Source organism: Pagrus pagrus (assembly GCF_965226575.1).
Source record: "Pagrus pagrus genome assembly, chromosome: 9".
In the NCBI taxonomy this organism is placed as follows: Eukaryota; Metazoa; Chordata; class Actinopteri; order Spariformes; family Sparidae; genus Pagrus; species Pagrus pagrus.
In genome coordinates, this window is record NC_140193.1 from 6,517,159 (window position 1) to 6,535,250 (window position 18,092).

Genomic DNA, 18,092 nt, shown 5'->3' on the forward strand with positions numbered 1-18,092 from the left:
AGTATCATGTTAGTGAGAAACATGGGACTTGATTTAAGATATCTTTTCGCTTTAGTTTTTATCAGTAAAACAACTTGTAAACATTTAAAAAAAATTATTTTTGTAGTGGCCAATGAATGAAAATGTTGCTCCTCATCCTACAGCATATTGTACTCATGCTATGAAGGCATCGCTTCATGGCTGTGAGGACATGAGACATAATCAGTAACTATTCCAACTTACAAATGGCAATTTCATTAGGTAAACTTAAGAAATCTGTCCCTATCCTTTAAGTTTTAGGGCATAAATAAGCACACCAAATCAGTTTAGATGTGTGTTGTGATGTATAATAATGTCTGCACCTTCATCCTGCATTCACACCTCCTCTGAGCAGACAATCCCCTGACAATCCGATCCAGTGACCCCTGCGTCCTTGGGCAAACACACACTTTAGTGATCTTGGCACAGTCGTGCCCCTTCTGTCCCCGTCACCTGCTTGTTTCATTATGCATCAGTGACAGAAAAATCTCAGGAAACGTCAGCTTCCAGCCTGCGACTACTCTGTACCAACTCCACCAGTGTGTACTCGCTGCCCACTGAGCCCCGCCATGCCACGTCTAATCTCGCCTCCAGCCTGCAGGGCCAATCGCACACCGCTGAGTTCTGGAGAGAAGCCTTGGACAGCCGGACGGCTGGCGATGGTGGCAGGGTTCGCTCACAGGGGAAGGAAGAGGAAGAGAAAACTACGAGGCTAATGGCTAATCCTGTGTGCACAAGACCACCAGAGAGGATTGGCTGGGGCTAAAGACAGAGCAACAGGGGATAGAGGACTGGGGATCAGACCAGAGAAGGCGAGAGGAGAGGAGCTGGAAGTCATATCAGAGTGTGGAGGAAGAATAAGACGAGCCGTGAGCTGGTGATTACTGGCTGAGATGTCTGACAGCACAAATATCTGGGCTACAGCTATGATTACTTTATAAGTTCTCGATTAATCTGTCGATCGTTCTCTTGATGAATCTTTTTGTTTTTGGTCTATAAAATACCTGAAAAGGGTGAAAAGTGTTAATCAGCGTTTCCAAAGCCCGAGGTTGTTTTGTCCTCAATCCAAATGAATTCAGATTAGAAATGAGATCATGTTCACCTCCAAGAAGCTGGAATCAGACAATTTGGACTTTTTCATACTTATTAAGACTGAAGAATGAAATTAGTCCGGGATTAATATAATAGTTGGAGGCTAAACAGTTCATTAATTAATCAAGCTCTGCACAGCTTCATCAAAACAGCATATTACAGAATAATTTTCTCAACATTGAATATTGTTTTAAAGTTAATTTTTAAGTATTTTGCTGTTTGATTTGATCTCCCGAGATAAATACCTGCCTCATTAGCTGCTAAATGCTCCACTACGTTCACCAGTCAGTTGTTACCTCTGTCAGCCGGCTGTTTGAAGCTGTGCAGGTAGTTTACAGCTGGTTCATTGGAGCTTTCCTCTCAAAACTTCTGCCTGCTGTGATTGGAAGTGACTCGACAACTAAAACAGTACCATTGTTCTGGCAGTAAACTCAAACCAGAGACTTCAGACACAGTAAGAAGAGACAAAATAGACTCGTCCATGGAGTCCAGCCCCCGTACACAGTCTCCCCGTCCTTGTGCAGGAATGGCCTTCAACAGTCAACAGAAGTGTTCATCTATACCACAAGCAAAAAGGGAAACGGCAGCAGCGGATTTCAGAGACACTTGAAGAGATTTACTTGAGCTTCCCACAGGTACAATAGCCCTCGTTCATCGCAGTTATTGTTGAGATCGACAGCAACAATCCAATAAAGACGATAACGTCCGCCGAGGTTGTTCTCCACATTCAGACACAAAGAATAGAAAAGAATAGAAAATGCATTATCGTCTACCTTTTGCAGGCAAAAGGCAGAGATCTGCTCTCTGTTGGCGTGTGCACGAGATGCATTTAAAGCTCGACGTGTCCGAGTCAAAAACAGGACACATTAAAACACATTAACATAGACACATGACCTCAAAAAGAGCACCTGGTGTTTGAGAGTGAGTCAGAAAAAGAAAGATACAAAGTGCTGTGTGTTGAGGTAAGAGGCTCGCTTCAGAGAGGAGCTGCCGTTACTGAGATATTTTATGGCGACTGGGACAAATAATTTTCGATAGTTCTTGTCTTCTTTTGTCATCACATGGACAAAAACTGGTTCTGTAGAGGCAGATGTATCTTTAGACAACGATTAACAAAATGTGTTAATTTCTTTAGTGGCCTGTGCTGAATCTGATGGTTTCACAAGCTGCTGTCTGGTTTAGGCGACAATCACAGAATGGGGCGTTAGCATCAAACGATACATTTACTTCACATACTTAACATTAAACAATACGTGTGCTCTTATTTACAGGCATATATGATATTTCATATGCTCTGGAAACTAAATTATAACTGCTAACGTCACATTATTAACTCTGTAACACTGAGCCGCTACGGCAAGCTCAACGGGTCAAAATGTAAACTCAAAACTCCCAATCGGTTGAAGGTGCAGCCACAACTAGTGGAGACGTTGTGTGCCAGGAGGGGGCAGAGCATGTACATGTTGGTGTTTCCTATTTTATTTGTTTCTATAGGACTAGTTTGATGAGCAGGAAAAGCTAAATGTAGCAGAGAGGGTTAAGTACCAAGATCCAGGTACTGGTCTCGGTTCAATCTTCCACCACACTATACTCCTTGATAGAAAGAGGAAATCACTGTTTTGATTTTAGTTATTTAGTTAGAAGTGTTACAGAGGAGCTGCGGTGCTGATCAGAGCCGAGGCCACTGGAACAAAGATCGACGTCCCCGACTGTGAATGTAATTATCGACGCGTGTTTCAAGTCCGCCCTGTTACTTGGAAAATTATATTTCCATACAATCACCTTGTTGAAAAGGGTTAAAAAATTACATTCCCTCCCTCTCATCCATTGAAAAATAATCCATTCAAATCTCGTTCCTCTCAGAGGTTCAACTGCTGGACACAGCATGTCTCCGAACAGACTGAGAAGTCTATTTTCAGCGTGTTTCAAGTCCTCATCACACTTGATTATGCTGGAAATTGGACCTCGATCAGCTTCCGAACAAGTTACAGTACGATGCCAACATGTGTTAATCTGAGATCAGAGCAGAGATAAAAATTTCTCCCTTCAACAGATGTAACGTAAAAACAGCCTCTTAAGTGTTTTTTTCCATTTAAAACAAGTATTAAGGATATGCTGAGGAGGTCAAAAGAAAGGTCTCCACCTATAATATTTCTTTCTGGAACAAATAAATCATTTCTCTACTAGATTTCACTTCAACGTTCTGCACTTTTAATCCGAGCGCTTTCTCCCGTGGATGAAATCTCAGAGAGTAAACAAACACTTCGACTGTTCCTCCGCTGCGAGCTCACCGTCTCAGCCCTCAATATGATCTGCTTCTTGAATGTAAACAAACTGCCAGCCGCACCGGGCCATTCCCAAAGCACAACGTATATGTTCTGCCTTCAAAACACAAAGCCTTTAGTTTTCTCCCCCATCCACTTAAGCGCCACGAGGGAGTATACAGCTCCGGTCCTAAGATGAGCGTCGAAGCCCACAAATAAACAGCCGTCAGATGTTTACATATGGAGCCCGACGCTGCGGAGGGGCCTCCAGAGAGGGAGCGGAGAGCTCATTTGCACCGTCGATGAGAAGAATCACAAATTGCCGCCTTTGGTTTCGTGATGATTCAGACTGTATTTAGGTTAGGAGGGAAATACAGCAGACACAGAGGCACAGGAACACAAAAATACTGTACATGGAGGAAAAACTGGCATGAAAAATTGTTCCGTTGTACATTTTTATGTATTTTTAGGTTGCAAAATACTGTTGACCTATTTTTTTTGCTATTATGTCGATGTCACAATTTCGCAATGATCCCTCAAACACAACGATATGTAAAGGAGGCGGTATATTTTACAGCTCAACAGTAAACTTGACTTGGAATTGAACCGTTATAAATCACCCGAGCATCTTTTTCTGCATTATAATATAAAAAACCTTTTCGTGTCAAGGCAACATACAGGCCAACACTGATATACTGTCCGCCGATCAATACGCTGGTCAGGCTCGACTTACTATAACAACAAAAATAAACATTTTATTTATTGCAGCTTTAGTGAAATGGAGCCTGTTTGATAATGAAAGCCCTGGAGAACGGCGTGAGTGTATTTTATTGTATGTAACGTCAAAATGTCAAAATCGCACTGCGGTTTCCTCTCTATGCCACGACCTGCACATAAATCAGGATGCCAGGGAAGAAAAGGAGAAGACAAAGAGGGAGCCGGCAGGTGGGGGGGGCTTTAGACCCAAATAATGATGTAATGACCGTCTTTCAGGCAGAAGAGGCGAGCGATAGCCAGGAGGGCAGTGCTGGGGCTAATGATAGTCGCCACGAGGTAGCGAGTGACAAAGGAGGCACGATCACCTGTTGATAACAGTGAAGATGTTCTGCATTTGGTTTTGTAGTGGAGGGAGAGCGAGGGCACGTGTTGATATGACTAAAGAGTCCTTTACGGGTCCTTCACTGGGCCTTTTCAGGGGCCAAGCCAGGTCTGTGAGCGTTATAGCTGTATATGTTGACCCACATGCGACAATGTGATATTTGTTTTTACAGAATATAATGAAGAAAAAGATGATTAAAGGTAATAAATGATTCTTAAATTCACTGATGTCATTTTAGATTTTAAAGTTTGTTGCTGAACTCTTGCCACCATTAGTGATACAGTTAAGCTGATATTATCATTTCACTCATTGCGAATGTAAAAAAACTGTTTGTGTGTTTATATAATACTTTTTCATCTGAAAGTGACAGTGGATTATCTGTACCTCTGTGTGTATCCAGAAGCCAGCAGCGTGCAATGATCTCTAACGTTAACTGTAAAATCTGCGGACTAATGGAGCCCGTTGTTGTGACTGCCGGAGGGTAATCGTCTGTTCTACGATCACGGCTTTCTATAATTAACAGTAATGACTTCTGTAAACAAACAAACAAACAAACAAACATCTTACAAAGCGGTCCGGCAGGTATTACACCTTAGCTGTGAATACAAGTGGCATGTAAAATGACCTGCTCAGGGTTACTGCTTAACTGAGCATCAGCAGAATAATAACTGCTGCAATTATCTTCAAGCAAATGAGAAAATGTTCTTCTCTCTGGTACAATGACCCACAAGAGAGAGCGTAATGTGACTCCTCACTATCCTTCCTTCCTTCCTTCCCTCCTTCCTTCCTTCTTTCCTACCAGGAATTGAGGCCAGCGTCTCTCTGGGAGCTCGCAGCTCAAATTGCTTTGCTAGCATCACACGCAGCCACACACGCTCTCTAATGAGCCGCGGTGGCTCGTTGCTGACGAGGGAAATGACAGCTGGCGTGATTACAGAAATCTGGGACTTGACCAAACTGTAACTCGTGGAGAATGATCAGGGGAAGAAGAAACTGTAAAAAAAAAAAAAAAAATGAAAAAAAAGGACATCAATTGAGCTCAGCTTCCAGTATCTCAAAAGGGAAAGAGGACTAAAAAAAAAAAAAAAAGCCTCACAAGCATATCACCATGGAGACTGAAAACCTGTGAAGTTATGAATAAATTGGGCATGTTTAAAATAATGAGTAATAGTGTTAATAATATTTTTTTTTAAATCCTGAAATAGAGAGAGGGAGCCGAGACGAGCGTGATTGCTCCATTACAAGTGTTTTATTTTTGATCGGGCCAACAGACGAAGAAGCCGTGACCTGAAATCACCAGAGAAGGGGCCAAAAGGGCGGGCGGATGTCGCCGCCGCCGCTGCACGAAGGATTATGAGCCTTCATTTATCTGGGACATCCTATCTGTTTCCCTGAGTACAGTCTTTACAGCCGTGACAGCTACACTGTTAGACAGTGTACACAGCAGATGGCGAGGGCTCAATAGAACTGAATATCACTCAGCTGATATATAGTACGCTCGGATTCGCCGCTGTTGTATTATCCGCCGTATGTTTTGACATTATGAGAAACTGCTGCTATGCGTGCGCTTTTTTTTCCCTCAAGTTGGATATAAATTTTCACAACCCTGCCAGCTAGTTCACGCTCGGGCTGGAAGGGGCAGTTCAGAAACAGCAGCCGTTTTCAAATCCCCCCCCCATGAAATCGCCTCCTCACAACACGGCTCAAACTCCTTCCTGAAGTGCCCACCTGATTCCCCCTGTTCCCTTCTCTTAATCCCAGTCAAATCCTGCCATTACAGAAAAAAAAAAATCCAATCCTCCCAATCTCTCCATCCCAATATCTGTCGGCGCCTCCCTTTTTTTTCCGTGGGCCCCCCCCTCGATTTGGCGCAATCTTCCTCCCCCTACCCCCGTCGCTCTCCGTCTCAGCCCTGTTCCATTATTTTCCGGATGACAAAAAAAATATATGACAATAAAATCCCCGACGCCGGCGAGAGAGCGAGGGCTGGCCCAGAGGTGACCCCGCCGTTCTCATCAGCCTCCATCCCACTTTTCACCCACCCTCCTTCTGATAGCTCTGACACAAGGCGGCTGCCGCTCGCCGCCCCCGTCTCGCGCCGGATACCGTCTGAATCCTCACCACCGCCGCTGTCGCCGCCGCCAACACCACCACCACCACCACCACCACCACCGCCGCCACAAGCCACCCCAACTCATCTCATTCAGAGCCCCCGCTGTGCACACACACACACACTCGCACACACTGGCAAAGGAAATTTTAATAATAATTTCAGAGTGGTATGATTGGATACGTTCCCGTGGAGAGATGAAGGGAAAGCCAGAGCGGCAGAGGTGAGAGATGGAAAAAGGAGGGAGAGAGTGTGAGAGAGAGTGAACGTGCGGGGATGAAGGGATATAACGGCTTTGCTTCTATCTCATTTGCAGATCCTATCCCTCTCAGTCTACATTACTACATTATCCCCGTGCCAAAATAAAGGCTTATCGGCCGAGCTTTTCTCATGTACGGCGCCTGAACGTATGCTCTGTGAGAGCGTGAGACAGATCTGCTTTAACGTCGGGGGGCTATCTTGATGTACATTACAATGAGCCTCGCACGCCCCTTCGTATTCATCGGCGGTGCTCTGTGAGGAATGGAGCTGTTTGTGTATACAACATGTTTGCGGGGCCGAGGTCCAAGACCTTTTTATCTTTGTTTCACAATCACCAGTCTGAATATAAAGCGGACATGCAGTGCTGCTGTTATCTAAAGTGACTTATGGAGCGATGAAAATGTTATGTTTTGCCATAGAGATGACTGGTTATGTGTGTCAGGCACAAAGCTGCTGCATTTAAAATGTTTTAATTCACACATTCCCCTCAAACAATTTAGAGGATCCGCAAAATAATCCCACCCAACAGTTGCTTTTAATGACACCTATTCACTGAAAAGTTGGATTTCCTCTGTAACGTTTAGCTTGTTTATGTTTTATTGAACCAGTTGGACCAAACTGTGATAAAACAGGAAAAGATCGTGACAATCTGAGACGTTTCTTAAATGTTTTACAGACGTTTCTCTTAAAGCTAATTCTGTACCAGACCTTCTTCATACACTCGCAGCACTAAAACTACTTGGTTAGGTTCAGGAACACATTGTGGTTTGGTTTTGAGTCTCATTCCCGACTTGTCAAATACCGACGCTTTGGGATGGTGGCCGCCTTGACCTACAGTCACAAAGCGTCAGTATTCGTCGAGTCGGGGATGAGACTCAAAAATCAACTATGTTACAATTTGGACTTTTAATATAACATCAGTTACAGACGTGCCTACGTTACGCTATATGCATCTGTGTGGAGAGTTCAGGCTGATGTCAAGGCCTGTTGATGTTCACCAAGTTCGATAAAACCTATTATTTTTGTTTGTATTTGAGCTGTCCCTCTTAAATTTTTCATCATTGTTGCTATTTACTGAATTCATTAGTACTGTTTATCTACTTGATGATATTTGAGTGTGTTTTTGTGGATAGATTTTGAGCAATCATTGTGCTGGAAAGCCTGAAACCAATCTGGCAACGCTGCGTGTGAAGCTGGGCAGCCTCTTGGTGCTTCTTTGTGGGGATATTGATCTAAAACGTTGAACGCTGAATACTCGACTCTGCAGAAAGCGTTTGCTGTTTTCCCCTCAAGATTCACCAAAAAAAAAAAAAAAACATCTGCAAGAAGAGCAGCAGAGCTTTCCTTTAATGCTGAGGAACGTCAGCTACAGTAAGGTTCAGACTTTTCAACAAGGCTGGAAGCCTATCTGCCCCTCCGGCTTTCACCTGCCTATTAGGGTGGAACATATTGGCTAGATAGGCTGTGTGTGTGTGTGTGTGTGTGTGTGTGTGAGTAAGACATGCAGCATAGAATGACCAAATACGACACGCAGAAACACACACACACACTTGGGTGGGCTGGCGGTGGCGAGCCTTATCGCTATGCCACAAAGTGGGAAGATTAGATTACTCACTTCCCTAAACCTCTAACTTGGTTACCATAGCAATAGCAGTGTGACTGGGGCAGCGGCTCGTCATTGTGGAGGCTGCCGAAGTGGGAATCGACGAATGAAACGACCGCCGGGGGAACGGCAGGTCAGCCAGCTATTCTCCCCTCAGTTATTCACCGTCCTGCTCTTTTTTTTTTTTTTTTTTTTTCACGTCTTGTTTTGTTGTTTTCAAAGTCGGAGCGGCCGGAGCGAGGTCACCTCGCGGTCAAGCGCTTCAACGTCTATTCCCTCCACGCCGCACGCTGACGCAGGGACGGTATCATTCAGATTAGTCATCATTATTCTTAATGTTAGCTAATATCAGCCCTAATAGGCTTTTGATTGAATACGTTGCTGCACAATATTTGGAGAGTCGATGAAATAATAGCAGAGTGCTGCCTCGTGTAATCATTTTTGTGCATCGCTGCGTACCGACCGAAAGAGATCAATTAAAATTGAATTCATAATTGCACCATATTGGAACCTTGCCCCTAATTCAAATTAATGAAGTGCTTGCAGATCCATAGTGTTGTGGGTCTGATCGTTAGATTAATTACCCCAATCAGGCTATTGTATTTCAATTAAAGCCGAGCGCAGTGTTTATCTTTTCATTAGTCAACACTCAGAGAAGTAAATGTAAAATAAAGAGTGGAGACAGGTGGCGAATGTGCACACAAATATACAAATCCAATCTTGTTATCTGTCTAAACAGTGATCAAACTCTTTATAGTGAAAAAGCCTCAGCCTAAACAAAGCTCAGCAAATAATTAGAGAGAGACACAAAGGAAATCAGGTGGAGAGAAGACGGCTGATAAATGCTCGTACCGAGGCTGCAGGCTGGTCCGGGCGCTCTCTCCCGCCGCTGAGGACTCATAATGGAGTCGTTTTTTCACCATTCAAACTGAAAAAATGGCTCTGTTAAGTTACGGGACACTGTTTTGACCTTGACAAAGCACTTAATTTAGATAAGAGTTACCCTTCGAACAAAACTGCAGTGAAATTAGGTCAGTTAAATGCCGGCAGCCCACAGAGCATGACAGAGTTTAAATCTTTGACTTTGGGGCTCGAGGCAGGAGTGTCCTCATGGATCTGGGAACTGGTGTTCTGGCTGGCTCTGTTTGGGACTAATTTCGGTTTACTACAGGTTTTTCTTTCGCAAAGTAGATATTTAATATTGAATTGAAAAAGCCACAGACCTAAAGTACATTTTATGGTTTGAAAAGATAGTGAATAATTTAAGTTGCTGGTTGGGAAACTAACATTTTAACAGACTGGCTTCTCTTTACAGAGATACGTCCGAGGTATTTTGTGATCAACTCCATGTAATGTTTTTTAGCCACGCTAGCTGCACGGCTCCAGGGCAGCATTGGTCCAGACTATGTATATCTCACTTGCCATGAAAGTGTTGTACAGACAATCGTTGTCCCCTCAGGATGAATCCTAATCACTTTGCTTTACTTTGCAGACATTCAGTCAAAACATCAGCACTCTGGTACTTATGAGCGATGAGCAACTTGTCAGTGTCTCGTCAGTCTCAGCTGTGCTTTGAGCTAATTTGTGAATATTAGCATGGTAACACGCAAAACTAAGATAGTTATAGTGGTAAATAAGACATGAAATTACAAAATATGACAGCATGTTAAAAATACTTCTGCCTAATCGTTAAAAGAAAAGTTTGAGAGTCTACAGCAGTGTTACAAGAAATGTTCGAGGTTGGGGTGTTTGCAAAAAAGTAATAAAAGTAAAAGTAGTGTGTCAGGCACGTCCCACTATACTATACTATAGAGCATCCAGTTCATTTTCAAAATAAAACCACCCTGTGCGGACTGGGGATCTATAGCACAACAAAGTTGGAAATAACAACAATAAACACAGTTAAAACAACAACAACAACAAAAAAAACATTTAACTACATTGCACTTTGTCCATGGTTGAAACACAAAAATGCAGGAAAAATTGCCGAAATAAACACAATCTGAGCAACTCAACAATATCAGGCAGCATGATGCTCTGTCTGAAGCTCCCGGTGGGTAACGGAGTCGTGTGGAAGACACGCAAGGTCGTAGAGACGAGCCCGGTGAGTCAAGGCGCAACAAAATCGAAATTATAAAATGAACACTGCCAATTTAGTCGAGTCATGTCTTTTAAGCTGTCAGTGCTATTTTCTTATCAAAATAAGTGTTACATAGCTCTGTATTCTCACAGTAAACACCTCCTCCTGCTGTGGGCCGGTTTCGGTACCTGTGTTGCTGCTTTTGTGCGCCTACGTGTGAATTTGATGTCAGAGACGGGCTGTAAACTGGTACCAGCACCATGCCTCTTATCATTGTTATTAGATGCTAGAACTGATAACATCTCCGTGTGTTTACTTATCAGGACAGAACATGTGTCTGACACGTCTTCCTAACCACACAGCCTCCACTTACGCTTGTTCCTCAGTAAGTGGTGACTTATATTCTTAAGAATATCCGGCAAAAGGCAGCTTTCTATCTCCCCATCCCTTTCTCGAAGCTGTCCACGGCTCTGACACGTTTTAAGGCTGCTCCCAACTGTCCAACATTTCATGGCAATCCACCCAGCAGCTGATGAGTCATCCAGTCTGAACCAAAGTGCCTCACTGCCATCCATGAAGCCATGCCTGCAGCACGCCTGAGAGTAAAGATTTCTTACATCTCTCCGTGCCACAAATCTACGACTTCATCTCTTTATTTAGGATTCTTTCCAATGAGCATTGCAGAGCTAAACATACACAGGATTTGTCGAAGCCCCGACAGAAATCTTTCAGGCCTTTGTTGTCCCTTGTCCCTCTGTGACCATGTGAGCGCAATTCAATTTGTCCACTCCACAATTTGATTTGGACAAATGTCTGATTCTGACTAACGGGGCCATGTGACCAGAATCATGTCTTAAGGGCATCTCCCTGCACAGTTGACTTGTGCTCTCACTTATCAGATAAAAAAAAAGAAAAACAGAAAAACACGCAAGAGGAGACACTTAAACGGGCGTACATGCACACGTGCACGGCCGGCTGGTCTGGAAACACACATTCACACACACACGTATAAAAAGCCAATAAAAAAAGAAAAAAAGTGGGAACTGCCCGGCTGACCGGCGCTTTATGTGTGTAGATTTATCATTGGCCATTAAAATACATTTGATTTTGAGCAGGATGGCGCTCCGCTGCTGGTTTCCTCAACAGGAGTCCGACTCGCCTTTTACAACCACTTTCTTTAACCTTCTCCCCTGCTCATAAAACACCAGCAGCTCTCCTCTTCCTCCCCCTCCTCCTTCCCTTTTCCGTCTCTTCTACTGTATCTCTCCATCTATTCTGACCTCTGCTATGATTCTATCTTTACAGGGTGTGTTTGTGTTTCTCCTCCTCCTCCTCCTCCTCCTCCTCCTCCTGCCCTTGCCCTCTTCTTGCGCCTCTCTACTCGTCTACCACACAAATACCCTCTCTGCCCCCCCCCCCCCGAGCTATTTTTTCTTAATTGTCTCTTTTTCCTCCCGAATGATCGATTCGTCACATTTATCTGACAGCTTGAGAATAAGGACAGTTCTCGGGCTTCTTACTTCAGACCACGCAGAGGTCTGCGAAGGTGAACGCTCATAATGAGCTTTCATGGGGATATTCAGAGGAAACACTTTTCTTTCAGAGGACGGCGGCGTGTTGCTGCAGACGGACGCTGGGCTCCTTCGCCCTGCCTCATGCAGTGTTTGCTAATGTGACGTTAAAGCAGACAAACACACTGTTTAGTTCACTCTTTACACTTTTGCTCTTTAAATGCTGGTTCTGAAAAGGTCTGCCGTGCCTTGTTAGGGCTGCTAAGCTATGATTGGAGAGGGGGTTCTGGGGGAAGGGTTCAGCGAGCGGTCACATGTTTTACTTTTATACATGGCTGTTGTTTGTTTGAATAGTTTTCAGAGGGCTGTGAGGATAATTTGGTTATTTGCTTATTGTATGAGAATTGTATTAATTTATTGCTACAGTGCATTTTTTTTCTTACTCTTTTTTTGTTCCAGACGTTTCCCTGGGAAGGCACAGAGTATTTATAGACACGCCGTGAATGCTTTGTTTCTTTTTACGATTGCAGAGAAACGATGATGATGCCTTGTAATAAAAAGCTGAAAACACTCCTGGGAAGCGTGATCCACTGTACGACGCAGCGCGGAGTGAGAGCCAGCTTACGTGGCAGTACTCAGTGGTACGGATGTTTCTGGTGACTAATTTCCCTGACATTTAATCACAAACTCTAAAATTAGACTAGAACTAGAACTTAAAAGTAAGAAAACACTCCTGTGTGTTGTTTGGAAACAAATATTGCATGTATTACATCTCAGAGGCAAAGGTTAACCAGCGTCGTTAACATTAGTAACAGAGTAACTTGTTATTTAGAAGACAACGTTTGACAAGGACTAGAATGGCACTCAGTAGAGCGCATACCTCTGCTGAGATCCACAAGTCACCTTTTGTACTCACTCATATACCCCTTGTGGACCAAAGCGAACCAAGTGCTGGTTCTGGGCAGCACCTGAACTGCCCTGGTTGAAACAGGGTAATACATACCAGCCACCTAAATAAGCCTGATTATGTTTTGCATTATTTGAGAAATGAATGTTGAAAAAATGCTTTGTCTGGTAATGTTAAATAAAGTGAGAAAAAAATCCTGGATCTTTTGTCTTTATCCAGATCTGCACCAAAAGTTCATGGGGTCTATTCTGGGCCAGGACCCATCCTCCATCCAAGTTTCATGGAAGTCTGCTCAGTAGTTTTTGTGTCATCCTGGTCACAAACCAACCAACGAACAGACAGGAGGGAAAACACAACCTCCTTGACCGAGGTCAACATCTGATTTAAAGATATGATATGTAACACCCAGAAATGTTAAAACCCAGAGACATCATTGACTTTATTTGCGTTTCATTTGGTCACCTGTCGCTAAAACTTCAGGAAAACTGCAGATGATAAATCAAAATCGGCGAATGTGACTCAACATAACGCGATTAAAACTTGAATAAATTACCTCATCTGTGAACATTTCTGCCTCAATCATGTTTTCGTGTTTAGTTTCGCTTTGATTGACAGACCCCCATGGCGGCAGAAATTACACACTGTGTGTTTCAATGGTCCTTAATCGACAGAATATAAAGAAAACAAACTTTGCTAATGCTATTGCCTGTGTTTATAATCCACATGTGATTATACAATTCAAGTGTAGGTCATGTTTCTTGCTCGGCTGCGTCACACGATCAAATAACAAATTCAATGTGACGTTCTGAATACTGTGTTCAGATGACATATATGAAAATGTATGTTTCATTTAGATCCCTCGTACTCGTGTTTCTTATCTCCCTCCTTCTCTCCCTCCATCTCTGAATCGCTCGCCGTCTGTTTCCTCAGTTCTGTTATCTATTTTGTGACTTTCCTCGGGCCATTTCTTTGTCCGCCTCCTCTCTCTCACCCTCCACCGTCCACACTCTCCTCTCGCTCTCCCTCTCTCTGGTTGACCTAGCACCAGTTTCATTTCCGCTCGTTCATCCGTCTGTCTGCCGTCTTTTTTTTTTGGGGGGGGGGGGGACTAATCTCTCTTCCAATCTCTCCCTCATATATGCTTGGTGAAGCTCCATGCATGGGAGTTAATGAAGGAGCTGCATGGGTAAACACACGAGGAGGACAGATAGAGACGGACCAGAGTCAATATATGCACGCGTACGAACGCGATCTGACGGATGAGCTCGACTTCTGACTGTCTGCGCCGACGTTAACGGCGAGTCTTGTTAGTCAATTAAGCAACAAATTAGAGTCTTAGTTGGATGACATTATTAATCATCTGGAGGTTTTACATGATTAGTTACTCACACAAAAAGTTATTCAGAAAAAGTCACTCGCAGCTCTAAGCTCCTCTCCATCTTCTTACAATAAACTCTCGCACACTCAATCACCCCCCCCCCTCCCAAATCGTGTTCCCAGCTCAAGTCTTTATTGATTGCAATGTTGTCCACACACTCTCACAGAGGGAAACAGCCACTGTTACCCCTCTTTCCTTCAGCAGGGTGAGAAGGGGGACATGTAACACTTGCACGATCCTAAAAGAGAAAGTTGAGGAGTACGAGGTTCCTGTGACACACGTAGTCTGGACAGTCTTTGCAAATCCCTGCAGTGTTTTACAGCAGGACATCTTCTGAATAAGTGGATTCATATTTTTTACCTCCCAGTCGTACAACAAAAACAACCTTAGTCCAATTAAAAACAGTTAAGATGAGGACTCATTAAATGTTGTGGAGTGAAACTGTGTGACCCTTCGCACAAAAGTTGCCTGATTCCTGCATTCTCCAAATAACGTTCTCCCTCTCGGGCCCGAAATTTCAGGATGCTATTAAAATTATCTTGCCAAGACTTGAGAATAGCTGGAGATAGTAAACGAATCACAAGCCTTTGTTTTTTATTATCCCTATTTTCTGTCCCAGTTACACTATCATTCACTGCAGCAGCTACAGCGGCAATCATTTCAAATGATGCAATCAAGGCCACTTTGACATGTTTTGTTTTCTCAGTAAACACTCCCCGCTTCCTCTTGAATTATCATGCGCAGACAGAAGTCCATTTGACAAAAAACAAAAAATAATAATAAAGGCAATGAAATGTGTACTGATGTAGATAAAGTAAAAGAAACAATGGTTTAGTTGAGCTGTTTTAAGTTTAATTTACGCAGCTAGAGTGTCGTGTTGGCAGGCAGAAGTAGCTCTTGTGTTGCCTGGCAGTTGTCACGTCTGGCGTTCAATTAGAAACGATGTTCATAAAGACTCGCGTTGAAACGACGGTCGCTCTTCTTTTAGCTCTGTTTTTGGTCTCCACCAACTCCTAATTGAAATGTCTGCCTTCTTAGCTGCTAAATGCTTCACTATTGTCCATCAAACCAAAACAATGAGCTGAAAGATGCTCAAACAGATCTTAGAGGAACTGCAGACAATCTAAATTACATGTAATTCTGTTGCACAATAACCTAAACAGTGAAATTTGTAGAATATGGCCAGAATTTGAAGATTGCTCCAGAAACATTGAGGACAGCATATCACCAGATTAACCAACAACTGCTAGCTATGCTGCAGTTAGCTACCGTTAGCGACTTAGCTCATGGCTCAGTTGGCTGCAGAGCCAGTGGCCCTAGAGTTTGCCTGGACTGGGACCTCTGATCACAGGGGGAGTCACCACAGCTCGACCGGGCTCAGCTCAACTGGATTTAGCAGCCTGAGTGAACAAACTGGGACTGAACGCGGCCTCGGTATGGTGGTGATTTACAGCAGCTCTGACAGAGACTGTGACTGTGATAAGACGCGGAAGCTTTGCCATCTGATGTTTCCGGTGGACTGGATTTCCTCCTGTCTGTCTGTTATATGTCTGTTTTAATGTTTGTCCATATTGCTCCATTGATTTGGTCAGCAAGGTTTTCTCAAAGGAGGAGAAGCTAGAGCTGTCATGAGTTGGTTAATTATCTTTATAACTAGCTAACAGTGTACCCTGCTCTTTTATACTTACTAGGTCCTGGCAAAGAGGTTTAGCTTTTAATTATTCATTGTATTTTGGACAGGAAAGCATTTCTGTTGATCAATAAACTTGGATTTACTAAGCAGGGATTTGTTTGTAGCTGTGCACCAGAGCTCTTCCTCATTTTGAGTCTGATTTGACTCAAGAACTAACCTTTTTTTTGTGCAACCCAGTGGATGAGTTACAAAGACTCAGCCATTGTCGAGAGCCACGAATTACCGCAATTGTCTTTATAGAAACTGCTGTTGTCTTGGCTTACAGCTCAGACGTCTGTTTATCTGCGGCTTCGTTTCAAATATAGTTTTCAGTGGAGGAAGACAATGAGTGCAGAGAAACACATTAGAAAGCAACACGTGGAGAACAGAGAAAGGAGGAGGAGGAGGAGGCCGGTAATCTTACCGTCGTCTCCTGATCCTGAGCCGGCATCTGCGGAGGAGAACAAACAGTTATTAACCAGAGGCTCGCACTGCCGCAGACATTAGCTGAATAAGCGTGTGTGTCTGCATATGTAAGTGTTCGTCTGGGCCAAAGTCAGTGTCTGCTTTTGTGTGTGAAGAGACACTTTGCGAGCTCGTGGGTGTGTTTGACCGCGACGAGATTTCTCTAAAGATGGTGCAGAGAGTGAAGCCGAGAGAAGAAACACAAGCATGAAAACAGAGAGGAGACCACAGTGAGGATGCCCCGAGGCTTTGAGCAGCATGTATCTGCCCCATTCTGCAGCAGCACATTAAAGATAACACCTCCGACTGTGGACCTTTCCACGGCAGATCTGTGGGAAGGCGCTCCGTTTTCCACTTCTCGATGTGTTTGTGTGTCAGCGACTCCACCGTGAATCTGTGTAAAGCTCCCTAAAAACACGCTGAGCTCACTGAATTGTTTAACAATAAGGCTGTGAAAGGGATAGCGATGAGCACTTAGAAGGAACAGGCAGCGTGTAACTCGAGCCGCAGCAGAAAGCGATCTGCTAAAATGCCCAGGGCCAGAGAGCAGACGCAGGGCCTCGGAGGACCGTAGGGGGATAATAGCTCAGCTCCATATGAATGCCCATGTGAGACGGTTTATAGGAGGAGGTGCGCACGCTGGCCGGACCCATCACAGCCCTGAAACACGCCGAGTCTGACCGGCAAGCTGTCCTGATACTTTAATGGCATAAGCTTTGGTTCAATAAAATGCATTTCTGACGGGGTGAAAACATGAGGTCAGTGCAGCAGATGGTCCGTCGTGCCAGGGGAAGGTAGCTCTCAAAGCAGCCAGTCAAAACCAGATCACAATCAGCGAGACGGCACCGGCTCCAAATAGAAAGTAGTATTATTTTACTGGCAAATTTGAAATTCAAATTTTCGGAAATGTATTTTATTTGACGGATTTCAAACGATAATCAAACGGTCATTGAATAATTCAGTCCCTTTAATAGTGCAGTTGTGGCAGATTGTTTTGTTAAAAAAATAAGTGTGTGGGTGGAATAAATGTTTATTAATGAACCAACACTTGAGTGTTACATGTCAACTGTTTTCAAAGACTTGTCTTCGTGCACTTCCTCTTCTCATTTACCAAACTTTAACCTAACTTTTTCATTTAGTCTTTTTCAACTAGAACGAGAACGTGACATCTTACCTAACAACTGAATCACTGTAACTTGATTAAAGATGCCACATTATGCTCATTTTCAGGTTCATACTTTTATCTTGGGTGTCTGAACACCCTTTTAGTTTCAGTGCCTGTCTCTTTAAGGGCCCACCACCTCCTGAAAAGCCTCCTCCTCTGATTGGTTAGCTCTCACAGGCCTGAGCAGGGTTGAGAGTGGTGACTGGTTACTGTAGCTGTGACTCCACAACCTTATTGAACGTCTTGAGACTTATTTTAAGGCCCAGTTTCTGAGTATGTGTGCACTTCTGTGTGGATTGCGGGTTTTGATACTTTCACAGTATTCATAAAACACCAAGCTGCTCAACAATCAGGTAACGCAGGAAGTGCTTTGCTGTGTTTATTTACTTTTTGTCCTGATTGTATACAAGTACACGATCAGGACAATGGCGTAATGATGAGACTATCCGATAGCATGGTATCAAAAT

At 43.7% G+C, this 18,092-nt stretch overlaps 1 protein-coding gene across 1 annotated transcript in view; it reads right to left on the bottom strand.

Moving 5' to 3' along the window:
• Nucleotides 1–18,092, bottom strand: part of tmeff2a (transmembrane protein with EGF-like and two follistatin-like domains 2a) — a 120,056-nt gene that overhangs the window by 41,134 nt on the left and 60,830 nt on the right. The window contains exon 4 of the mRNA XM_084361522.1: nt 16,420–16,446. Coding sequence (XP_084217648.1) covers nt 16,420–16,446 — 27 coding nt within the window. The remainder of the gene's footprint in view (nt 1–16,419; nt 16,447–18,092) is intronic.